General features: G+C 31.0%; 1 protein-coding gene, 6 non-coding genes and 2 pseudogenes across 7 annotated transcripts; 1 reads left to right on the top strand and 8 right to left on the bottom strand.

Annotated features, from left to right (window-relative positions):
• Window positions 1–6,388: 6,388 nt before the first annotated feature.
• Window positions 6,389–6,523, bottom strand: LOC129893628 (U2 spliceosomal RNA; annotated as a pseudogene).
• A 13-nt stretch (window positions 6,524–6,536) lies between these two features.
• On the top strand, window positions 6,537–9,412 carry LOC129893527 (B3 domain-containing transcription factor VRN1-like). Its single transcript, XM_055969077.1, has 4 exons — window positions 6,537–6,665; window positions 7,876–8,521; window positions 8,730–8,923; window positions 9,075–9,412. Exons 1-4 carry the CDS (start codon window positions 6,579–6,581, stop codon window positions 9,348–9,350), a joined length of 1,203 nt encoding a protein of 400 aa, XP_055825052.1. The 5' UTR covers window positions 6,537–6,578; the 3' UTR covers window positions 9,351–9,412.
• A 1,006-nt stretch (window positions 9,413–10,418) lies between these two features.
• LOC129893675 (small nucleolar RNA snoR97) lies at window positions 10,419–10,522 on the bottom strand. Its single transcript, XR_008767556.1, has one exon. It is a non-coding gene; the product is annotated as a small nucleolar RNA snoR97 (small nucleolar RNA).
• Window positions 10,523–10,626: 104 nt separating this feature from the next.
• Window positions 10,627–10,733, bottom strand: LOC129893674 (small nucleolar RNA snoR97). The gene has a single exon (XR_008767555.1). It is a non-coding gene; the product is annotated as a small nucleolar RNA snoR97 (small nucleolar RNA).
• Window positions 10,734–11,116: 383 nt separating this feature from the next.
• On the bottom strand, window positions 11,117–11,209 carry LOC129893652 (small nucleolar RNA Z223). The gene has a single exon (XR_008767540.1). It is a non-coding gene; the product is annotated as a small nucleolar RNA Z223 (small nucleolar RNA).
• A 31-nt stretch (window positions 11,210–11,240) lies between these two features.
• On the bottom strand, window positions 11,241–11,328 carry LOC129893682 (small nucleolar RNA U36a). The gene has a single exon (XR_008767563.1). It is a non-coding gene; the product is annotated as a small nucleolar RNA U36a (small nucleolar RNA).
• A 74-nt stretch (window positions 11,329–11,402) lies between these two features.
• LOC129893693 (small nucleolar RNA snoR134) lies at window positions 11,403–11,552 on the bottom strand. The gene has a single exon (XR_008767572.1). It is a non-coding gene; the product is annotated as a small nucleolar RNA snoR134 (small nucleolar RNA).
• A 2,170-nt stretch (window positions 11,553–13,722) lies between these two features.
• On the bottom strand, window positions 13,723–17,034 carry LOC129892661 (putative F-box/LRR-repeat protein At3g18150; annotated as a pseudogene).
• A 4,170-nt stretch (window positions 17,035–21,204) lies between these two features.
• TRNAQ-CUG (transfer RNA glutamine (anticodon CUG)) lies at window positions 21,205–21,276 on the bottom strand. Its single transcript has one exon. It is a non-coding gene; the product is annotated as a tRNA-Gln (tRNA).
• Window positions 21,277–26,185: the final 4,909 nt, after the last annotated feature.

The following is a 26,185-nucleotide window of genomic DNA, read 5'->3' as shown; positions in this document are numbered from 1 at the left end:
TTCTTTGAATCTGGTCGACTCCTTTCAACAATTTTTTCGTTGTTGTCTACATTTTCTGCGTATACCATGAGACCCCCGCTACTATAACAACCAAAAAAAAAAAAAGTTACAAATCCATGGTAAATCAAATAAGAGAAAAGCGCATTGTCAAAGAAATGTTACATGCATTCTACATCTCACAAAGATGCAATTTTAGTGACCGGACATCTACTGATTTCATCTTTTATGGAATCGACCCTCTTTGTTTGTACAAGAACATATGGAACTCAATATGTCTGGAAGCACCGGAGAACTTCGTTTATTGATCATATTATTATCACTATTCAGTATTGGGTCATTCATTCATAGCATTACTATACCTCCCTATTCATTGCGAGTTGATTATTTATCAAATGGTAAATTACAATATGTTTCTAAGCCCTCGGTCAAACTAGTATTGTATAGAGAGCCGACAAGGAATTCTAGTTATTGACTGAACAATTGGAACAAAAGGGGTCAACCATATGATCAAAGGTGACATTTTGACCCTATTTTGGGATGATATTTAATTTTTACCTTTCATCACTTTAAGTGACAAAAAGTGGTTGAAGTACCATGACATCGAAAAAACAAGAAAATAATCTCAAGGCATAAGTTTATATTTTATATCATAATATAACACAAGTTATGCCGCTTAATTCCTACCGAACTTATGCCTTTAGAGGCATAACTTAGTTCCTATAGAACTTTTGCCAATAGAGGCATAAATTCAATTCAGAACCCATGAAGTTATGTTGTTAATAGACATAACTTATTCCTACTGAACATAAGTTGGACAAGACAAAAGTTCTCTAAACTTATGCCAAGTAAATTAATTACAACATAACTTATGCCGGATAACTTAATTCCTACGGAACTTATGCAGAACAAAGTAAAAGTTCTCTAAACTTATATCATGAGAATTTTTCATTAAATGAGCAACAGAAGAGCAAAAGTTAAAGAGCATCATGGACAACAATTAAGGACCACACCGAAATAGGGGCTATCTGTACAAAAACTTCATAGGAGGTTAATGAGAATTGATGAAATTCGAGCTCATACATGAGGGGGACGACTTGAAAACATAATTAGCTGAATAAAAAAAGTATGGTTTTTCTAACAATTTAAGCTTTTAGATGAAACGAACACATTAAACAAACTAACATGAGAAAAATGAGAAACTATATGAATCTGCAAACATTTTAAGAGATCAAAACAGAACATATACCTTATACAAGAAACAACCAAAAGCCTGGAACAAGAACGGATATGAAGAGCTTTTTTCAAATATGAGAACCTCATCTTCTTCTTCTCAAAATGTTAAAAAAATTGACACTTTTTTTTTAATTTTATTTTTTTTGTATTTGTGTTACATAATCTGCATAATTAGTTTTGTATTTGTGTTACATGATCAGCTATGGAAGAAAGTGAGAATTGATTTCACATAGAAAGAGTGTTAAGTGTTGAACGTGGCAGCTTCTAACCCGAGTCTACAGATCTTAAAACCGTTAATTAAGTTTAATGACACTTGTAACTTCCCCTATCCAAACAGCAAAAAAATAATCAATAATTCACTAATTCAATATTTTAGATAGAATAGACATACTTAGTTCATCAAAAAAAGCTTGTAGATGTAGTGTCTTTTTGCAAAGGCTAAAGTGTAACTAGTTTGTGTTTTGTTGGAGACTTGAGATGCATCGCTGTACTCAAGGGCTCTTTAGGTGCATGTTTTTGTTATCGTAATGGTAATGTTTACATGGTTACCAAAAAATAATAATAATTAAAATATATATATATATATATATATATATATATATATATATTATTTTTTGATCAAGAAAAGAGTATTTTTGTGTGGGGGGTGGGGTGGGGGGGCGTAGGAAAGGTGAACAATGAGAACGGTCACCCTTGTTTGGACGGTTGTTACCTATTATAGTGAAATTATGTTAAGTTTAAAGGCCTGATACACAAATGGAAAAGTTATTCAAATTGATAAATATTACTAGTTTATTATTTAATATAATTATAATTTTACATAATTACGAATCGCAATTACAGTTTAGTGAAATTTGTTAATATATATATATATATATATATATATAAATAGGCATAGGTTGACATTTAAACTTATATAAAATTGAATAAGTAGATAAACGTATCATACGTGACATAATACATGTAGGACGCCACACACACAATTGTCATGTAGGACGAATAAAGTGTGAAAATTTATTATATCGTATGGTTAAATTTATCTCATTTTGGGTAACTATCTATTTAGTATACTTGCCTCATTAACTTTTTTTTTTCTTTCTTATTTTGTCTTTGATAATTATCTAATAATCAAATTTTATCTTTGGCCTAAAGGCTAAAAGTGCTTCTTGTCAGAAGTGTAAGAATATTTTTATCAAAAATGTGTTTTGTTTATACATATATTTTAGTTAATCATTTAGCTTAATGACTTTTTATATGACATAAAAATGAAACTTTTACGTTATAAGTCTTTGGAGAATGATCCTGAGATGAATTTTCCTTTAAGCTTTATAACGAACAAAAAGCTTTCCGTTATAATTGGGACAATTAATGAGAAATTAACTGTGTATTATATATCCTTGAACTCATTGTTAAGACAAACTTTACACTACTTTAATATTGTGACCTTGAGTATGTTATATTCATTACTCCTTCAATTTTAATTTGTTTGTCCTATTTTAATATGGCCATAAGTTTAAGAAAGGAAAAAAACTTTTGAATTTTGTGGACTTAAATTAAAAATATGTCCAAATGTCTTTTAATCTTGTGGTTACATGTGAAAAGTTGAAATTAAAGAATTATCAAAAAAGAAAAGACGCATTCTTTTTTAAATAAATTAAAAAAGAAGATAAGACATGTTAAGGTTAAGCTCGATCAAATACAAAGATATTCGGATAATTCAGAAAAAAGAGAACGTTTATCAGTGTTTATTTATAATAAGTCCATACATATTTGATTTCATCCACATCAAAATCATACCATATGATGAATTACATCTAATGTCGAATGGAGCGTACTCTGCTGCGGATCTTCTGGCCTTGGCTTTTTGCCATTTCAGACACCTACAATCTCTCACCAGGTGCTATGGTTCAAACATGTACAATCGCTCTGATTATTTCCAGCAGCAGCACATTTGCAACGCTGAGGCATCGTACTCGCTGGCCAGTGAAATAGAGCTAGATTTCCACAACTAATTTTATCTCATGTCCCAACAGCCTTGAAAGTTCCTGGACAAAATTGAACGTCACATGACACTACAACATGAAAAATATATATACATATTAATCAAAATTATGGAGAAAAAAAAAGGCTAATGTAACTTGCATATACATTGTAGTGTCTTTTTGCAAAGGCTGAAAGTGTAACTAGTTTGTGTTTTGTTGGAGACTTGAGATGCATCCCTGTACTCAAGGGCTCTTTAGGTGTATGTTTTTGTTCTCGTAATGGTAATGTTTACATGGTTACCAAAAAATAATAATAATTAAAATATATATTATTTTTTGATCAAGAAAAGAGTATTTTTTATTTTTTATTTTGGGGGGGGGGGGGGGAGGGCGTAGGAAAGGGGAACAATGAGAACGGTCACCCTTGTTTGGACGTTTGTTACCTATTATAGTGAAATTATGTTAAGTTTAAAGGCCTGATACATAAATGGAAAAGTTATTCGAATTGATAAATATTAATAGTTTATAATTTAATATAATTATAATTTTACATAATTACGAATCGCAACTACAGTTTAGTGAAATTTGTTAATATACATAAATAGGCACATGTAGACATTTAAACTTATATAAAATTGAACAAGTAGATACACGTATCTTACGTGACATAATACATGTAGAACGCCACACACATAATTATCATGTAGGACGAATAAAGTGTAAAAATTTATTATATCGTATGATTAAATTTATCTCATTTTGGGTAACTATCTATTTAGTATACTTGCCTCATTAACTTTTTTTTTCTTTCTTATTTTATCTTTGATAATTATCTAATAATCAAATTTTATCTTTGGCCTAAAGGCTAAAAGTGCTTCTTGTCAGAAGTGTAAGAATATTTTTATCAAAAATGTGTTTTGTTTATACATATATTTTAGTTAATCATTTAGCTTAATGACTTTTTATATGACATAAAAATGAAACTTTTACGTTATAAGTCTTTGGAGAATGATCCTGAGATGAATTTTCCCTTAAGCTTTATAACGAACAAAAAGCTTTCCGTTATAATTGGGACAATTAATGAGAAATTAACTGTGTATTATATATCCTTGAACTCATTGTTAAGACAAACTTTACACTACTTTAATATTGTGACCTTGAGTATGTTATATTCATTACTCCTTCAATTTTAATTTGTTTGTCCTATTTTAATTTGGCCATAAGTTTAAAAAAGGAAAAAAAACTTTTGAATTTTTTGGACTTAAATTAAAAATATGTCCAAATGTCTTTTAATCTTGTGGTTATATGTGAAAAGTTGAAATTAAAGAATTATCATAAAAGAAAAAATGCATTCTTTTTTAAATAAATTAAAAAAGAAGATAAGACATGTTAAGGTTAAGCTCGATCAAATACAAAGATATTCGGATAATTCAGAAAAAAGAGAATGTTTATCAGTGTTTATTTATAATAAGTCCATACATATTTGATTTCATCCACATCAAAACCATACCATATGCATTGTTATTCCTTGCTATTATAATTTTGCTTAGCAAACTATCAAACATGTACAATCACTCTGATTATTTCCAGCAGCAGCACATTTGCAACGCTGAGGCATCGTACTCGCTGGCCAGTGAAATAGAGCTAGATTTCCACAACTAATTTTATCTCATGTCCCAACAGCCTTGAAAGTTCCTGGACAAAATTGAACGTCACCTGACACTACAATATGAAAAATATATATACATATTAATCAAAATTATGGAGAGAAAAAAAAGAGGCTAATGTAACTTGCATATACATTGTAAAATCAGTAATTGAATCTCTTTTACCTAACAAAGGATAAAAAAAAAGTGAGAAATATTGCGAAGGAGAGGAAAGAAAACACAATGTAACTCTTCATCTTTTTAAAAACTTTTCACTTTTTGTATAATTTCAAACTATGAATTGTTTATGCTAATTGCTACACATGTACAACTCTTGTACAGGGATCGAAGGAAGGTTAGAATCATTGCATTAATTCAAATAAGGCAAAATATTAATGAGATTTTTACTCTCTATATGTGGATATATCAATTATTCAAAAAGACTATTATTTTTGGAATAAACATAACGTATTCCTTAATTATGAGAAAACTCTTTAAAAAGGTATTTTAATAATTGAAATATATTATTATTATTTTTTACCATTTTTGCAAAGATAGACCCAACCCATAAATTAAGGGATTGAGTTCTCCTAATTTGTTTTTTGACCATTTTTGAATCTTTTCAAATTTTACTTTTCAGAATTCTTTACCCCATTGACAAAAGAATTTTCCTTTTCAGTTTTTTTTTTGTATTTAAATTTTTTCTTAATTCTTTGGACATTTAGATATTTAACCATACAATTTGTAACTTAAAGATTTTATTCAGTGAATATATGCCGTATAACCTCTTTTTTAAAAAAATTTAACAGTTTTTAGTTCAGTTATAATTATGATATAAATATTTAGTATAAGTGCAGAGTGCTACCTCACATCAATTGCGCACGGGCCCTACGTGTGACTCGAAATACTTTTTACATGTTTAGATGAAAATTATTAAAGATGGACTAAAACAATTAAGAATTTGCTCATATTAAATTATTCAAAACAAAAACATCTTGAGTACTTAAGTACGCATACATTTTGAGAAGCTAATAAAACACTAATATCCATGATGAATTGCAAGCGGGAAACAATAAATTATTTTTGGATGTTTCAATATACTTGCAATGCTTGAATGTGAGGCAAAAAAAAGAAGTAAAAGAGGATGTGTATAATTAGAGATCTTGAATTTTAGTCTCAAAATGAAAAGAAATTATTGGTAGAGAACCCTTTCCTCTTCAATCAGTCTTGTGTGATGCAAATTAAATTGAAATTAATAAATTTAATATAGATATCAAACATCAAGTGAAAGGGAAAAACAGAGTCCAAAAAATATTGGGGGTCCTAAAGCCCCTCTGGCGGCAATGTGCCATGGCCATGTTTGTTAATATATTCAAAAAGTATTTGATCTTCTTCAGGAGTCCATTTTTCATCACAACAAGGAGACCTGCCCAGTACAACATCATTACTCTTTTGTCATTAAAATAGAAATATCTAGGCAAGCAAATTTATTCTGAATTATCTAATTAATAATTGCGTATATCTTTTATAGTTTTGTTATTTATGGGAAAATATATACTTTTATTTTACAAAGCCGAAAATCTGCTAAGCCCAATTATTAGATATTAAACCGCTAAGAAGAAATTGTACCCTTGATCTTAGCCAAAAGGCCGAGATAGGAATATATACTCTCTCTTGTTTTGTTTCCTATCAAGTGCGGAATACACATTGAAGTGTCATGATGATGGAATCGTGCTCCAACTCATACTCGTCCGCCAGTTTCTACGTCATTGTTGAGCCCTCCGTCATTGACGATCGTCAACTTGTAAGTTCTACCTGATCAGGATTTTTATTAAGTGGTTCGAAGAATAAAAATACAGCACATATAGTTTAAACATGTAACTTCAAAGTGAATTTTGAATCCCTAAATCACTAACGGTGAACTCCCTGGCAACAGACAGAAGATTTAGGTTATATGCATTCTATTAATTTAATCTGTTGTATCAGTTAGATTGAATGTTTTATTTTAGGCATAATACATGAACAAATATTTGAGTGTATGTATATGTATTACCTTTGTTTTACTGGTTACTACTTTCATACTTATTATGAACAGTTACGCTAATTATCATTTAGGTGACCTAACCGTGTATATAGATAGAGCTCATAATTGTAATATATGAACAAGACAATATAGTTAATTTGTAATCTTGGTGTCTAGTTTAGGTTTTGTGTGAAGCTTCAGTAGGATCTTTAGGTGGTTTGAAACTATTGTACTCCACCTGTAAGTAGGTGATTCTTAGAGGTAGAGGCGGAACTACGATTTTTAGTTATGAATTTTTAAGTATATATACAGGGTTTGAGCTAAAGTTACTGGATTTTGCTGAACCAATATCTCGAATTGTGCCTCCACCCGTGCGAAGACACAAATCTCGAATTAAGAGGCAGAAGCCAGTGGGTGCACATAAGAGACCTTTGTAATTCTACATAATTAGAAGTAGAATAACATTTTCAATTTGGGTACATAATGATCCCCCGTGATGTTTGTATTGCCGCTTATCTTGGTGTTTCATAGCTATTAAAGTGTACCTTTTGAACTCAATAACGGGATATGGAGAGCTAGGAGGACTAATAAGGTGGCATTTTCTTCGACAATGTTATATAAGAGACCTTTGTACATAAATTGCTTGTATCTCCTGGTTCTTGTATTGATGTTCTGCACCTAACTAAAAACTGATGATGTTCAGTTGGTCATCCCTTTTTTCTTGATTCAATAGTGCAAGTGAAGGTAAAAGTTCAGTACACTGTTGGTACTCATCGAATTCTTGAGATTGTCAGCTATCATCTTCTAGTCTCCTGGCTCCTGCTTATTTGCTTGCTGGTACATGAGCACTCTGTTTGAAATTGATAAACTTTTCTTTTGCATCGTTCTAATTGATTTCGTAACTCTACACTACCATTTTATGCCATATATGGTTATAATTTATTTCTGATCTTAATTTTAAAAAATCTATGTTTGTTGTTTCTGTGTGCAGCGCATGCCAGACAGATTTGTCCAAGAACATGGAGATGAACTCCTTGATACCGTCAAGCTTATTGTTCCCACTGATGATTTCTGGTCTGTGGGTGTGAAGAAGGCTGGTAAAACGATTTGGCTTCATGATGGTTGGCAAGAATTTATGGAGCATTATTCTGTCAGCTGTTGGTACTTTTTACTCTTCAAATATGGACAGAACTCATGTTTCAATGTCCACATATTTGATCTAGCAGCTACTGAGATTGATTATCAACTTAGGAGCCATGATAATGCTAAATCACGTGACGTTGCTCAGGATCTTTCTCACGGAAAGGATAAAATTGTGGAAATTGTTGCTGATAAGAGCGACATGAGCTCTGTTGAAATTGTGGATCCCTCTGAAACTGAGCAGGGACCAGAGAGTTCAGCTAAGTCATCTGAACTTTCGCATAGAGCCAAAAGACGTAAAATTGCATCTGGAAAGATTAACTTTTCGCGTTGCTATGAAACAAGAAACAGAACAAACAAATTACGTGATAATGGACAGCTATTAAATGCGAAGAATTTGAAGATATCGGGCAATAGCAGTTTAACTAAGCCACTTGGTGGCCAATTAGTTCGGCAAAGTATGAGAACTCCTATACATTCTGCAGCGGCAACTGGAGGTATGACTAATCCAAATAATGTAAAAGAGGGAAGTAAAAACAATGTACTTCATTTCAATGAAAGTAAATATACCGAAATTCCAGATGCATTTGGACCAGTATCTTCAAATAAAACCAATTGCAACACCGACTAGTTTGTTTTCCAACAAAATATTGTAAGCTTGAAAAATTATCTGTATTATATTGAGAGCTAATTTAACAAATGCAGATACAAGGAAATCGTTCACCAGCCAGCAGCAGGAGAAATCTGTAGGGTGTGGAAGGTATGATCGTCGCGAAAGAGGACAACAGAAGGTTTCAGGAACGAGCACAGCCATTAAAGCTGCCAATATGTTCATTCCAGAAAATCCTTACTTCTTGCAGATTCTTCAAAAATATAACACAGTACGGAACTATATTCTGGTGAGATTTTGTACCTACACATTAAACTGAATGTGTCATTTTTACTGAGTTTTTCCTCTGTAAACTGGTTTGTACCACAATATATTCATACTCACGCATACTAATCCTGCATTCTTCTCGATGCATACTTCACAACTGTCATAATCTGCAGAATGTACCAGTTGTCTTTGTTCGAAAGTATATGCCAAAGACTTCAGAATTAATTGAACTTCAAGATACTGACGGAAATAAGTGGAATGTCCGTTGCATTAGGAGGAAACATCGGATTCTTTTAAGCAAAGGATGGTTGAACTTTGTTACGGATAACAGTTTAGTGGAAGGAGATGTTTGTGTCTTTGAGTTGATCAAGGACCTTAAGGCTGATGAATTTATGCTGAAGGTGCACATGTTTCGCTCTAGTGTGGAAGAAAATTCGACAAAACATTAATTTTCATAGAGCAAAATATGTACTTTGTTGTCATCTATAATAACATATTCAATGTTATTCCACAGGGTCCGGAGAAAGTGTTCTATGTTATTTAAAATTAGAAATCTAGAGGCCTTTTTTCTCATTTCCTTATTTATTTGTTTCAAATATTTCGAAGTATGATCCATTTTTTACTAAAATACCTTCCAAAATTATTCCGTTTTCATTTACTACTTCGACAAGCTACCACATCAGTTATACTTACTCTGACGGCACCATTACTTTATTTGAGTGACATTTTAATTAAGTTTTTTCTTCCCATATCAAACCAAACCAAACTAGTAATGTAGGAATGTTTTAATGGCTTAGTCGTGCTGTAACAGATTTGTACTAATAATGTCTATTAGCGTGGGAATGTTTTAGAGAAAATACGAGTTTGGGGATTAAAGCAAAAACATGTGTCCAGGATTTAGACAAAACACTCATTCTTGCAGCTTCATCAATAGGCAATTTCTCCTAAATTTGGTGTTTCACATTAATGGGAACATCGGCAAGTCTGTCAATCAGCTTGTTAATATTGTGATTCCTAGTAGATCTGATGAAAGGAATTTGAGAATTTTGTAACAACAGCCTACAATAAAACCACGAGGTCATTCACAGGCAATTAGGATTTTAAGTTCTTAATGGTATTCAATTTTTTCTATTCTTAACCTTTTTTTTCAATTTGATATATTATATATAATCATAATAAAGAAAAAATAATTAGATACTAAAATAATTTTAAAAAATAAATAAAATAACTAAATTTAATAAAAAATAAAATAAATTAAATTTTAACCTATTATATATCTCATTTTGATCCAAACTAATTTGAATTGAATCTTAACCCAGTTATTGTCTTAACCTATTATGACTCATCCAAACTTGACCCATCCAACCCAATTGCCACCCCTACTTTGAAGTTATTTGAAACAGAAACATGTAGGTTATATTGTTTGTGAATTGATTTTTTTGAGTTTTACAAAAATATTATTACATTATATTCAAGGTCTTCATAGAAAAATAGGCCAACTAAGTAATATTTTACAAACATATTGTGCTGATATTTAACTCCAATCTTAGTGAAATATACAAGATAGGAGGTGATGGACTGCACACAATTTATGAGTTTTCATTTACACTCACAAGAACTAAGGCATGGTGAGCATATAAAATTTGAATCAACTCATGTATTACACAAAAAAGAGTAGACGCAAAACTTAACCACTAAATTAGTGACAGATTGTTTCAAGAGTTCACATTTAGTGCCATGATTTAACTCCATCTCGTTAAATATTCAAGAGAAGAAGCTGATAAACAGCACTAAATTTATGAGTTTTTCAGACCCTAACCCCACTAATATATTCAAGAGCAAGAGTATAGTTAAAACTCAAAAATACTTGATCAAAAAGTTAATTTCCCTTTAAAAACGTAATTAAGCAAAAGAATTACGAACAAAACTATTCAAAGCCTCAGTAAAATCCGGTGTGATCATGATTAATGTAGTGAAACTAAGGAGGTTCCCCCTGCAAAAGCAGGGACCTTAGATCCACTACACCTCACCGTTGGATTGGATCATCACTGGCTGATAATATAGAAAAAAAATGGGAATAAATTCCTTAACCTCAGAGAAATTTAATAATTTCATGATGAGTGCTATATGCAATCTCAAATACTATCCAGCAATTTCAGATCTCATCATAGACTTAATTATAAACAATAAAAAGGATTTAACTAATATAAGATTTAAGAGGCTCAGTAATATAAACAGCTCTATCAATCACAGAAAATCAGAAGCAGAACTGGCATTAAAGCTGTATAACATATCATCACTGCCAAAATAAAATGAAAAAAAAATAAAGATGATAAATCAGGCTCATATCAAGAAATTCAACCAATTTATGTTATGCTTCATTGATTTCTCTCAGATGCGCGGATAAATCTGTTTAAATCATCACCAAATGCTATGAAAACAAGTAACTTTTTAAACAAAATTTCCTGGAATTAAAAGGATGAAGGAATGTATGGAAATGGGGATTTTGCCGTTGATTTGACACAAATTAGCCATGGATAAAAGGTACAAAGGGCTAAACTGCAACACTAGCGGCGATTAAATTTAGCACGAGCTTTGGGGCTTCTAACTTCACTATATAAACTCAGATGAGCCCGGGAGGCTACGTGCAAATGTAACCTTCAGATTAATATACAAAGAGAAAGAATTAAAGATAAATTCATATGTGAATAGAGAAAATGGAGGATTATTCGAACTCCATTGACATCCGCCATTGAAACAGAGAAGAAACTAGGTTAAGAAGCAGTGTTAGAAAAGCCTTGAGTTTTTTGAGTTTTTATAGTAGAAGCAGCGCCTCTGAAACCCTAATTTGTGCCGTTCTGGATCAGAGAGATGAAGGCCCAGTACACGTTCTGGGTCACATTAGCCCGAATGCCTAGCTTTTGGACCATTTGTTTCTTTATTTTTTTTGAAAAATTTACTTAAATACACAACTTATATCATATCCTCTAAAATTTTCTATCATTTAAAAAAAATTATAAAAATTTTCTATCCTCTCATATTCTTGGTGACATCACTTTACGTGATGTATCGGTTGGATGGATACATCACTTTTATGCAATGAATAAGTCGGATACATCACTTTTATAAGATGTATCGAGATATACGCAATGTATCAGAACGTTGAGGGATGTATCCGAAATCAAAACGTGATTTATCGAAACGTTTTGCAGTGTATCTGAATTTTACCAAATTTAAGAAATTTTTATAAATTAGGAAAGAATAGGGGTAGAATGTAACTAACTCCTTACACTAATTCCTAAAATTTTTACCCTTTTTTCATTTTTTTCCATTCCTTAATTTTTACTAACTTGTCACCAAATTTTACCCCTTTTTTCCATTTCTCAATTGAATAACTCAACTTTAAATATGTAATGTGTTTTAATTAGACAATTTTTATTCAATTTTTTAAAAAATAAATAAATTGTGCATTTGTTCATTTCTCTATTGGATAGTTAAGTTAACCGTAAAAAATATGTCATCTTCTTTAATTGTATACATCACCCTCAAATAAAAAAAATTGAAATTTTACGATTTATTAAAATGAATATATATATAATTAGTCAAACTTAGAATTTCAAAACATTATTAATAAGATTAATTTAGTAAAATATAGGTCTAATTCAAACTTCCGTAAGAAGTGTATCAGATCATAATGAAAGGTAGGGAGTATATATTATGCATCATTACAAAGAGTACATATAGATACATTATTACTAATAATAGTTTGGCCACTCATTAGTAGAGAGAATACTAAGGTTTCCAAGATTAGCTAACTTATTACATTGCTACTACCATTCCTGGTATCACACCCTCGTTATCAACTTCCATTTTATCCACTGCAGCTGGTGGTGGAATTGCCAAAATAGATAACTAGTTGCATGATGATAGTAGGTTAAACTAATTTATAATTACTTTTTATCTATTAATACGCTTGATAAATATCAAAGTACTTATAAGTTTAAGATCAATCAAAAAATATAATTTTTTTTATTTCTAACTTGTGATTCTACAACTTATAAGTATTTTTGATTTGATAAAATCACATATTTTGTAATCTTCAGAATATTTCGTAAAACATACTATAGTTTTTAATTAACTCACTATTCATTTGTCACACCCCGAGTCTGGATTCTGAGCGTGGTCGACACTCAATGACTGCAGAAGATAATGAAAGATATTCTCATCTCTGCACCTTTAGACCATCAATACGGTAGATGCAGAAAATGTCGATGAAAGCCAACGCTTGAAGATCACAAGGAGTTGATGGAGATAGTAATAATGATTCTTATTGCCCGCAAGGGATGGTTGAGTTGTTGATTCTTATTTGCCCACAAGGGATGGTTGGGAGGTAGGGGAGGGATCAAATCCAGCCTTTACTTAGCTATGAGCTCGTCACATAGACTTACCTAGTACGGTTTAATCTCTTGTGTGATTAGTGAGCTATTATATAGTTGTAGGTTACTACTAAGTGCTCACCCAAAGGGTAGAGAAATTTTAACCTTATTGATTTTGAATTTTATAACAACGATGCCAAGTGTTAATAACTGAGTTCTAAACTTAATATTTGATTTCTTCATACAAATACATTATTTGAGCAAAAGTTATTGAGTTTGACCGAATCCGTACTCGGACTTCTAGCTCCACTCCTCAGGTTGTGGCAGAGGTTGTTGGTTTCCCTAGGATTCCAAAAGAAATTGATTCTTATTTTTACAGAGTTCTCAAGAGAGCATTATGAACATCCACATTAGGGAAACGCAGAGCTTCATGCTATGTGCATCAACTTTTCTCCAAATTACTTATAAAAAAAGTGGTCTGACTGACCAAGTCATGGAACAATTGTTTGGCAATACCCGTTGCAAAATTTCTCCAATCACTTTACTTCTACTTCTGATAATATGGAGTTCTAAAAAAGTTCTTAATTCTAAGAAAGCATACTCTCTGGTCAGATTTTGGATTGTGCACTACTTCTGCTGAGAGCATCTTCACATCATCCTCTACGAAAACTGCATTTGCAACAATAAATATGAAGTTTGTTTAGAACAATTACATAGACAGAAATAAAAACAGAGGAAAAACACTTCCAACCTAACAAGACAAACAGTTGAATCCATGAATCCTCACTCATATCCTAAAATTTTATCCTTAGCCAATCTATAATAGACTCAACCATCTCTCCTTGGTGAGCCGTGCAGTGCCATTGCTTACTAGTCGTTTAGAAAGTTTAATGTTCATAAGATGACCAAACAAAAGATAAACACAAGGATAGGAATTAGAATTGTGAAAAAGCCAACTGGAGTTGTAGATTACCTCAATGAATTCTGTGGTGGAACCCAAAGTCAATGACAAAGTCTTCAAATCTGGAAGAATCCAAACGAAGTCATCTATAACCTCTTGAAAAGTACCATAACGTGAAATAATTTCTAACTCCAGGTTCTTGATGTCATTTACTGGCAATATATCAGTTACCTCAACAGGAATGATGACAACCTGATAACCATCAAAAAGCAAATAAGAATGATTGGTAACCAAACAATTGTATCTAACTCCAGGTTCTTGATGTCATTTACTGCCAATATATCAGTTACCTCAACAGGAATGATGACAACCTGATAACCATCAAAACGCAACTCATTCTGGTGTCCCATTTGGACAACATTTAGTTGATGATTGCAACAATACTATATGACTTTGAAGTTGAAAAAGAGTACTTGGAAGACGGTGACTGGAAATGAATTTCACTAGAAAAAGAATGTCAGAAGTTAGAGAGTGAAAACCATTATTGCCCTTGAAATGCTCCTCAAACAAGTTGTTCAACTTTTCCAAACTCTCTATTCAAGTTGAAGTCGAAATAACCGACAAAATTGTAAACAAACATTAATCTGTAATATACTAAACATTTATAAATAGTGTATGTCAAGATGCCTATCAAGTCACAGTTACAAATAACAATAACCAAAAAGCAGCATTTCTATGTCTTGGAAACCAAATAGTTGAAACAAATAAAAATGAGCAAAGGAAAAGTAAGCTAGTATGCAATGCTATGTTCCTATTACACTCTCAAATCAAAGCTTTTGTCACATTTCATCCAATTAACCTATTTTTGATGTGTTACCAATAATATAATTTGCAAGAACTTTCTTTGTGTTTGTCTCAATATATCCTCTAGCAAGGATAACAAAGTTGGCGATGTGCACCAAGAAAAAGTTCCGTCATGCAATAAACGAACATTAAGGATGACTAGCAAAGATGCATTCTATAAGCTTGAAATGGTTAATCTGTTCAAACACGCAAATCAAATTCAAATGCTTGGGATGAGCAAAAGACTCCAATATTTCTTAACCAAATGTACAAGCAAGCGTTATGGCTTTCGTACCTATTTTTATTTATGAATGCAAGCCTCTGCAGGCCTTTTAACCAAAAAAATGTTATGGCTTTCTGGTGATAAATAAAATTGAACAAATTCCAAGTCGTGAGAAGCTTTTATTCCATATTATAGTAACCAAAAAAAAAAAACATCAAACAGTAGATTTTTTCTTATAAGGCATCCACAGATAGCTTATAAGTAAAAGGAAAAGTAAGCTAATATGCAACCCTTTCTTCCTATTATCCTTATCAACTTCAAAGGTTTCATAATTTTCATCCAACTAACCTATGTTGATGTGTAATCAATAATTTCATTTGCAATCATGTTTTAGTGTTTGTCAATATATGATCCTCTGGCAAGGGTTTGAGAGTTGGGCATCAAGAAAATGCAGTATGGCATGCAATTAAAGAACATTGCAAGCATATGGAGGACTGGAGAGTCCTTACCTCTTCAATATCGCAAATCAAACTCAAATGCTCGGAATGAGCAAACAACTCCAACATATCTCTAAAACAACTGTACCAGTAATCACGAAGCTTTAAGGGATCTAAATATAACAGAACGAATTCCAATTCTTGCAAAGCTTCTATGCCCTCAAAATATGTATGGCCACCCTTATACTCCAACGATTTTAACTTGAGTGAATCTATTCTTACCTCCCTTTCCACAAGGGTATCCTTCAGCACCAAGCTAGCCAAATTCGGTTGAGAAAGATGAAGTTTTGGCAACTTACTACAATCATTATGATGAGTTTCTCAAGCAGAGGAATTTGTATATAAAATTGATCAATGTCAATATTACACAACGTCAAACTCCGCACTGTTGGCATGGAATTAATCTCAGCTTCAGATAAGATATTGCAACCATCTATCACGAGTTTCTCAAGTAGAGGGAATTTGTTTATAAAATGTATCAATGTCTCTTGGTCACAAGCATCTCGCAATGTCAACTCTCTTACTGTCATCACAGAAGTAATCTCTACTTCACACAAGTCCATACTGAATGAAATAAATTCAAGTGAATCAAGTTTTGCGGACTCTATACGTATTTTACCATCAATACGAGGAAGATGCACTGCAAAAAAATTCCTGGTTAGGATTTGAACTACGATAGTATGCAACTTTTCAGTATCCTGAACACGTAACTGTTCAATTCGAGGGCATCCAGCAATGAGATCCTTGAAATCACAATCCTAAGAGCAGGAAGCATAAACGAACAATTCGTAATCTCACAATCGGATATAGTTAAATCAACTAATGTAGTAGCACAAAATGCAATACCACGGAGGTAGTAACGATCAGGATAAATCGTTTTTAAACTGATACACCACATTTTAATGTTATTTTCCCAGACAAAAGAAATCCATTTGTTTAGCAGCATTTTAGAAAGAGTTTGTCAACTGCAGAACTGTATTCACAGGGCCTCTCACGATTTTCCAAGGACTTTATCAAGTAAGTTAAGAAGGCATCTCTATTGGCTTTGTCTGTAACACGATACTGTGAATAGTCAGCACCAAAATCCATTTCGTCCAAAAAAATTCTAGGATGTGAAGCCCAAATGCTTCACCATTTTTTCGACAAAATACTAGTTTTGACGGCATCTTTCCGTGGAATGCAAGAGTGAATTCCACGGATGATTTCGATTGGCAAATTGGAAATTCTGTCCACCGAACTCTTTCGTTGTTTTCGGGCCTTTCTGTTTCCATGATTTCTTCTTCTCTACGGCATTTCCAGACGGAGGTGAAAAACTTTTTAGGGTTAGGAAGATGAAAAATATTTTCTCAACGAATTCACACGGAAGTACAAGTGACGCATAATATTGACATTAATTAGACAAATAAAAATCAGTAAAAGAAAAGCCCCAATTAATTGGCATTAATTAGCCCACTCCTTTTTAAGGATAAAATATTTTCATCAAGCAACACTGATTGATCAATTAAAAATGTTATTGCTATATTTAAGGAATGAAAATGTTTTTATTTCTTAATAACGTTTATTGAATAGTTACGTATCTTCTTCCAAAAAAAACATGTTATGTTATTTTTCTTTCCTATAATACAACACAAAGTTGACATTATATTGTTAATTTCATTAAAATCAATCTGCAAAAGAAAGGGTAAAGATTAATATGGAATACACTAATATGTATATGTTGTTAAATTTAAATTTGTATAGTTCTATATACAAATACATTATTAAATTGTATTTGTACAGTTTAGATATGTATATACTATTAAATTGTATTTTGTACAATTCTGATATGTATACATGTCTAGTATGTATACATTATTAAACTGTAATATGCACAGTTTTTATATGTATACACTTCTAGTATGTATACATCATTAAATTATAATTTGAAATGTATGCATTTCTAATATGTTGATACCATTAAATTATAATTTAAAATGTATACACTTTGATGTATATAAACTATCAAACTTAAAAGTTAATATACATACACATCTAATATGTATTTACACAATGAATATCTCAAATAATTCATTGAAATGAGCTGTACATTTTCTCCCTATTTCCTCTTCTTCAAGGCACTTTCCTTTTTTCAATTGAATTGAAAAATCTCAATTCCACAATAACGAAATTTTGATTTAATGGATAAGAGAGGTTACAAGATTGCGTATGAAAAAAGAAATTTAAGTAGATAAAATGAATAAACAAATGATTATATTAAATATGCATATACAGCAGATTAAGAAATAGAATTAAAAAATTTAGGAAAAGAGAAAATATCGAAAAAGAAATTCCTTAAAATTTAAAGAATTTTAAAAAGAGAAAAAAGAGGCAAACTCAACTTATGCAGTTGACAAACCATGAGGGCAGAGGTGAAAACAGTAGGTAGCTTCACTCTGTCGTTTTTATGTCTAAACTGATAGATTTCAAAGCACTGTCAAAGGGGATCGCAGCTCTTTCTAAAAGAGTTCCCAAAAGAACATGCCAGCTAACAATAGAATTGCAACTGGTAAATTTAATATTAAAGTGTTGGGTTTAATAGATAGTTTGAATAGAAAATTGAGGGAAAAAAAACTTGCAGGAAAAAATGATTTGTTCTTTCTTGCTTTATGAAATAAGCTTTGGTTCCACATAGGTGGTGAAAAGGAAAAAGTCTCCAACTTAAAAATAGAAGTTCTCCTTCATATTGTTAAAGGGTCAAGAAGAGGGTCTCCCCTCGCGCCGTCGTCGTCGTCGCTCGCTCAACTTCGGCTACGGCTACGGCTTCAAATTTGGTCAATTGTTTTGATTAATAATCTTTTTGGATCAAATCTCCTTTAAATTTTAATTAATTAATATTATTTATTTATTTAATTAATTAAGTGAAAAATTCCTGACCCGCGACCCGTTTCTTTCCCGGATTAATTTAAAAATATTTCCCTCCATTTTTTCAACGGATTTTTTAAAAGGTTACAACCTTGTCCGAAAAGTTGCAAACATTTTCTCAACAGACAAACTTTTTCCCAACAGGTGCCTTTTTTAAAAAAGTGCAAACAGTCTATATATATTTGTTAATCCTTAGAATGTTCAATACGAAATTTCTAAAATAACATCTTTTTCTTCTTCTTTCTGCACTTTCTAAAACTCGTGTGATATACAGTTTTCGAGTGGTTCGTAGTCACCAGAATTTGCAGTACCTCTATTTTGGTGAGTAAATCGTTCTATTCTGGGAGGAAAAAATTCCAAAAACCTCAGGTACGTTGAGGGGAATAATTTCCTTAAGGACACACTGTGCATTCAGTGGGCTCGATTTTGTTCTTACATTAATTTTTCAGATTCTGTATTTTATTACTTTCAGTAGTTATTGTTACTGTTTTAATATTTACAATACAGTTTACTAACAATCTTAAGGAAATTAATGTTATTTTTGTTTTTCTAATTAAACTGTATTCTGTTTTTGGAGACTAAAACCTGTGTAGTTTTCTACTCCGTATGAAATAAATATTCTGACTTGAAGAGTATAAAAACTTCGTTGGAATATTAAAGTTCATACTTGTACAACGATTTGAAATGTATAAAAACTTCATCGTTGTTTTTGTAAAAGGTCTGATATTCTGAAATATTAAGACAGTTTGTCTATTTTGACAGTGAAAAGAAATGACAAGTGATACTGCTACTACTTTTGCGACTATTGCTGCAATAGCTTAGTATCAATTCAAATTATGAAATTTGAAATGGAAGTAGTAAGTACAAATTATGAAATGGATTGTGTAATAGCTTAGTATCAATTCAAATGCAAGTGAACATAGGTTTTCGTCTTCACCAAGCCTTTTCTTCTATGGACTTTGTTGTATCTGCATAAACAAACGACGCAAGAACCGGATCCTACTAGGATTTGTGGGCTTGCCCAACTTTAGCGGCCCATCTATGTGTTGGGGATATATACTAGGAAAAACTAGTTAATTATCCAAACATTTCTATCATATTTACCAAGTTTTTCTATAACTTAAATTAATTATATATTATCTCACTAATTAATAATTTTATAGAATATTTTAAGTCAGATATATATATATATTAGATGCATTGAAATAGGAAGAGATACGAGTGAGATAGGTTATGTATATCAGATACATGTGAATCATACTAGATACATGTATCCGGGACACCAAATACATTCTAAAATATAAATATATAAGAAGAGAAGCGAGCAAGAGAGGATAGAGGAGATAGGCGAGAGAGAGAGTCAGATACATGCAAATCCACTTGGATATAGTGTATCTGAAATAAGTTACTCCTAATTTTGACCTCATGTATCAGAGATACATGTATCTGGATGCGTTAGATACATGTCTCCAAAGTCTAAATTCTGGTAAGATTTGTAATATTGGAAACTCATGTGAAGGAAAGTAATTTGCTCCTAAACTAGTGAGATTTGGGGGCGGTATTGTTCCGACTCCTTGTACTACTACTGTATTTTGTATGTATTGAACAGGACCTAATAGAAATAGATATTTTAGATTGACTGACTAAATATATTCTCTAAACTATTAAATATACTTATATTTTTAATCTGATATAATTATCATGATATGTATATATTCATTATGCATGTTAATTTATATTAAAAGGTGATATCTTGAGATAAATCAATATGCATGTTAATTTAGATTATAATAATATATATTGATAAAACAATAAGTTAGTCGATAAAATCCATATCATGATTTAGAGATTAATGATAATACACTTTAGAGTTATACAATTGAAGAATGTTGGTGCAGCTTTTGACTACGAGGTCCCCAGAGGTACTAAGCTTGTGGACGATCTATGCAGACGATTAGGCATGTAATATCTTAGGTTCTTAGTATTGGTAGATAATTGAAATAAGATCTCATTTTATTCTTCTACTTTTGGAAACAATTTACGCCGTCTGATCCTACTAATATTGGAGGCAACATTGACAGAAAAAAATAAATGCGCTAAACAACTTGAACATGCAATATATTGTACTATTTTAATGAAACTGTACAACTGCATGGGGTGAAAAGATGAACAACAAATAAAGGATGATTGTTTGAGTGGCGGGAAAAGAGAAAGAAGGAATAAAAACTTGAAATTAGAGAGAAAGATTAAATTTTTCTTTGAACTATGAAAACAGTTCAATTTCCCTCGTATTAAAAAAATATCAATCCTAGTTGCAGAAAACATGGTATCACCAAGTGCGAAACTTCTGATGTTTGAAAAATAAGATTAATTTTAGTAATGACAAGAAAATATTTAACCCCAATTATTAATGAAGAGCATATTTGTTTCATATCTCATAGTTCTAGGGAGGATATATTTAACCCCAACTATTAATGGAGAGCATATTTATTTCATTTTTCATGGTTCAAGGGAAATTTTGACTTTTTCCCTTGAAATTATAAAAAGAATAAAACAAAAAAAAGGTTCTACCGAGAATTGAACTCGGGCTATTGGATTCAGAGTCCAATGTCCTAACCGCTAGACCATAGAACCTTTGCGTTGAAACTTCTCTGAAACTCTATTAATATACTAATAATACATACCCCAAAGAATTTATTCTTCGTTACCAGTCCTCAAGTTCTCAGCATTGACAAAATTACCCCAATCGAACACCAAATTGGATGTTTACAGATTATCCCCAATGCTACTCATGCTCTTGATTTTGTCAATTGTAAAGTGTTAGGCATGTCTGGAGGATTTTAAACGCAGAAGTTTGCTAATCGAAACTGGTCGATCTAGCCACCGAGTAGGTTGAAAAGAGCTCATAGACCTTAAAGGATTGAACTCAAGTATATGGAAAATGTGGCTTGGGGTGAAAGGCCAACATCCAAGATTGGATATAGCTGGTTTTTAGCGAAATTTATTTCAATAGAGCTTATGATTTTTTCTTATTTATTCAAGTTTTAGTGAATATAATTAATTGGTACCTGTGTTAGCGAAAGGTAACAAGTGTCATGTGGAACTAGCTAAGTCAAGGTACGCACTTGATGACCCTGACACTACTCTTATAGAAAAAATTTTAAAAAAAACTGTCGTGCAACAACGGGGGTTTGGGTGATGCCATGTCGTGGCTTGGGTATTGTCAAAAATAACAATGTAATGCCAATATGCAAATGTTGTATTCAAGCCTTTAACCAGAAGTGGGAAGATTGATGGAGTTTTGGTAAATTTTAAGAGAATAGAAGATGATTGGTTTGATCAAATTGCATTTTTACATACACAATTATTGATCAGGTAAAGAGACGCTGAAGGTGTGGCATATATAGTGGTCGATAACGGTATTGTTGGATAACACCAACATCTAGGGCTGTACAGGGCAAATCGATAAATCGCACCAAATCGATAAACTGGATCAAATCGGGAAAAAAACCCGACTAGTGATTTGATTTGACTTGGTTTAGTGTTTGGAAAAAAACCCCGACAATTATAGGGTTGGTTTGGTTTTAACTAAAAAAAGTCAAACTGAACCCAAATCGACCCGATTATAGATATACACTGTTAAATTATGTTATACATAAAAATATTTATTAAAATATAATTTATAAATATTTTTTAAAATTTTTTCATAATTTTTGTTTTTTTTTCTTACATTTAGATTTGAACTTGAGAAGCCCATCTAAAAAATATATTAAAAAAAGGGAAACTTACATAAATATACAATATTAAGAAAATATTTACCATTTATAGCAATAATTTTTTTTCACTAAACACTGATAATACATTTATAATACAGTTTTAATACATATTGCAGAGAATTATTTATAAAACATATATAATAGAAGTTTTATAGATGGATAATACATTTATCACATATTTTAATAGTTTTATAATACATTATGTCAGTTTCGTACTATACAAACATAATATATATTTTAAAACACTTATAATACATTTATATTGTATGCATAATTCACTTTTAATACAAGTGTAGATTTATCATAATATTGCTATGTATTGCTATAAATGGTAATAAATAAAAAATATCGCTAAAATCAGTAATTAATTTTTAAAAAACACTCAATCAAGTAATTTTTTCAAAAAAAAAAATAAAGTTATATTATAAAGTTAAAATTTCAAACAGTGTTCTGCCTCCATCTTATATGTTGATATTTTGTACTAGAACTCTTTTTAAAAAACACTGTTCTGTGTTTTTTATTAGATATTATGAAAAATCCGAAAAATCCGAAAAAATCCGAAAAAATCTGAAAAACCCGAAAAACACAAGAAAAATTGATATAAAAAAACTCGATTTTTATTAATTTGATTTGGTTTATAAATTTAATAACTCGATATAAATAATTTAATTTAATTTATAAAATATCCAAACTAATCCGAGCCATATACACCCCTGCCAACATCCTATCTATGTCATAGCCGTCGGGGATGACCCGGGTAAAAGTCGTGATTAAGTATGACGCTTTGAATCCTATCTTGTCTGTGTCGTTTGCAGAACTTGTTATTATGAATGATCACTTTTCTGTTCTTTTGCTAGCCTTTTGTGATATTGATGTAATTTACTCTTTATATAAAGTTTCTGACAGTGTACAACATGATTGTCAGGTACCCAATTTAGTCATTGTCAAGTTTTATGATCCTAAATAGGAAGGTACGTAGGTCGATCAAGAATTAAGATACAGTTCTAATAGTAGAGTGTTGTCGCACTTTAGATGAGAGAGGTAGGGCTTGGCCAGCCCCATCTCCTCACCTCCTTATTTGTAGTATAGGTTTTAGTAATCGCTTAATTTTTTATTTATTTACTCAATGTGTTTTATTACATGTTGCTTCATTTATTTTGTTTTTTGATATTTTATCGTCAGATTTCTTTTGCAATCCTTTTCAGAATAACTTTTCTTTTGAATCGAGGATCTATTATAAATAACTTATTTACCCTACAAAGGCAGAAACAATATGCATGTACACCTTATCCTCCTTATATCCTAAGTGTGAAATTACATTAAGTATATTGTTGTTGTTATTATTTTTTGTATTTTTTTTTGTTGAGTGTCCAAACTTCAAATCCTGAATCGAAATATCTTTCATAAGGTCCAAATTGATTGCAAGGTTCTAGGTGTGCGTTTGTCTTCCTAAATCTGAATATTTCAGTGCATGATTCAATGGTCCTTAATTAGTCAGAGAAATCCATCCATGTCAACTCTGGAGGAGCTATTGCTTTCAATTTTTTATTTTTTTTTGGATTCATTTTATTCATATCTCTATTTGTAGAATTATACTAATATGTTGTTATTATTGTGATTGCAAGGCATTTCATTATCAATGCTAGTTGTTGCCTTTTATTTTCTCTGAGAATAAGATATGATTTGTAATCTGCTAGAAAATGGAAGGTGTTGTATCTGAAATTTTCATGATCAATAAATGCTGAAACAAGGATAAATTATTTTTGATGGGACATTGAAATCTTTCTGCATGTAATTTGATAGACCCAACCTCCAAACAAAATGCACAACTTGTATATTAATTACTATAGAAAATTAAGATTATAATTAAAGTTTTGGTCCCTTCAAAAATTGTCATTAATAAATCTTTAGTGTTCTGGTCCTGCTTTCGTTAATGCTGTAATATTAAGGTGAGGATACGTTGTAATTATATGAACCAAAATATTCAAGATAAGAATATATGTGAGCTAATATACTAAATTTTGCATAGTACTGAGTACACATTTGAACCATAATGTAATAAGATTAATTTATAATTTGTCCATAAATTGGGTAAATAATTAATACAAACTCAAACACAGTACACCCTTAATTATTGTAAACTTTTCTCGTACATATTATTTATGACATTTATATATTTGATTTTATTTCATTTCTCTTCAATCATTTATCAAATCAACACTATTCTTGATACTCTTATCATATGATTTATTTTTTCACATCAATAAATATCATGTGGTCGGAAAAAAAATATCCATCATCTTCTTAACAAAAAAGTAGTAGATATTGTACGTCTATTAAATATAAAAACGTATCAAAATTTGAACTTTATAAATTAAGAATTTCAATCTTTTTCAAATTATTGATTTTTAAATTAATTATAAATGTATATTAAATAATTTTTTAAAGATATATCGAGTTTGAAGAAAATTATTGTTTTTGATTAAACTCTAACTTTGATTTCTAGTTTCGTCATTGATTAATCACAAAGTCAAATTTGATTCTCCATCACCCTATCCTGTCACGCTTCCCCAAATTTTGTCGTATCGTTTTCAAAACTTTGAATATCTGATTTATTTTGAAATATTGGAAACAATATCATTTTTTCTTCAATTGTTGGCATCTTTTTCCCTCATTAATTAAAGGTTGAATATAGTGATGATATTGATGTTATTTAGACCATTTGTTCTTAATCATATTTTTTTTAGAGTTAGATTATGATATGAACCCAGATGAAGTTCTGATAATCTATTAGAGTATTATATTTTTCGTAAGTTTTATACCTCTTAACTATTTTTTATGTTATTTATGTATCTAAATTATCATCATTTTGTGAATTTAATATCTTAGCAATCACTTTTTTTGTATTAAAATAGATTTCGATGCTGAGTTGACGACTTGACGTCTGTTGTCGATTGGAAATAAATATTTGACTAACTCAATATCGATATATATATATATTAATACAAAAATAAACAAATTTTACTGTCAGTCACACATGCATCAAAGATCTGTAAGGTTAACCTTATGATTTGTAAGCAATTGATCTAGATAACATTTCCAATATCATCTTTGATCTCCCTATAGCAATCATGCCAAAATTAAAATTTTTCCTACCAATAATAATAACAATAACAACAACAATAACAACTACAATAAAAATAATAACAACAATAATAAAAATAAAAATAATAATAACAGTAATAATAATAATCATAATAATAATCATAACCATAATAATAATATCCATATTGGAAGGTCTCAATTACATTAAATTTGGGCCCTCAAAGTCTTTATCAGTATACATATAATCGAAATGTTTATGAAGATGACCTTTCTGTTTCATTAAAAGCTAGAGAGGGCCAGGCGGCTAAATGAATTTTAATATTTGTCCATTGCTATAAAATAAATTAAACTTAGAAAAATAAGGAGGAGAGAGTGAAATAAAGAGAGAATTGAGAGATATTGCAGTATCTATCTTCTTATTTTGATTGCCAAACTTTGACAATTTATAGCAAAAACAAGATTAAAATTAGTAGGCAACTTACCCACTCATGTAAAGAAAAAGGAGCAACAAGTGGACATCCACTTGCTCTTCCTACTTGCTTTCTAACACTCCCCTTTGGATGTCCACGTGTAATGTGCCTCAATAAATTTTTTACAAGAAACAATATACATAGTTATTCTGAACACCGATTGATGTTGTGCTTCATTAAAACCTTACTAGG

Source organism: Solanum dulcamara, chromosome 6, assembly GCF_947179165.1.
Source record: "Solanum dulcamara chromosome 6, daSolDulc1.2, whole genome shotgun sequence".
NCBI classification, from domain to species: Eukaryota; Viridiplantae; Streptophyta; class Magnoliopsida; order Solanales; family Solanaceae; genus Solanum; species Solanum dulcamara.
Note: the sequence above shows the minus strand (reverse complement) of the source record. Positions and strands in the feature narration are given on the sequence as shown.

What these genes read in the sequence shown, in the direction of transcription:
- LOC129893527 (XM_055969077.1), top strand. Translation starts at nt 6,579, where the DNA reads ATGATGATGGAATCGTGCTCCAACTCATACTCGTCCGCCAGTTTCTAC. An exon ending in TCATTGACGATCGTCAACTT is followed by an intron (nt 6,666 to 7,875) that starts GTAAGTTCTACC and finishes TTCTGTGTGCAG; the next exon opens with CGCATGCCAGACAGATTTGT. An exon ending in CAGTACGGAACTATATTCTG is followed by an intron (nt 8,924 to 9,074) that starts GTGAGATTTTGT and finishes CATAATCTGCAG; the next exon opens with AATGTACCAGTTGTCTTTGT.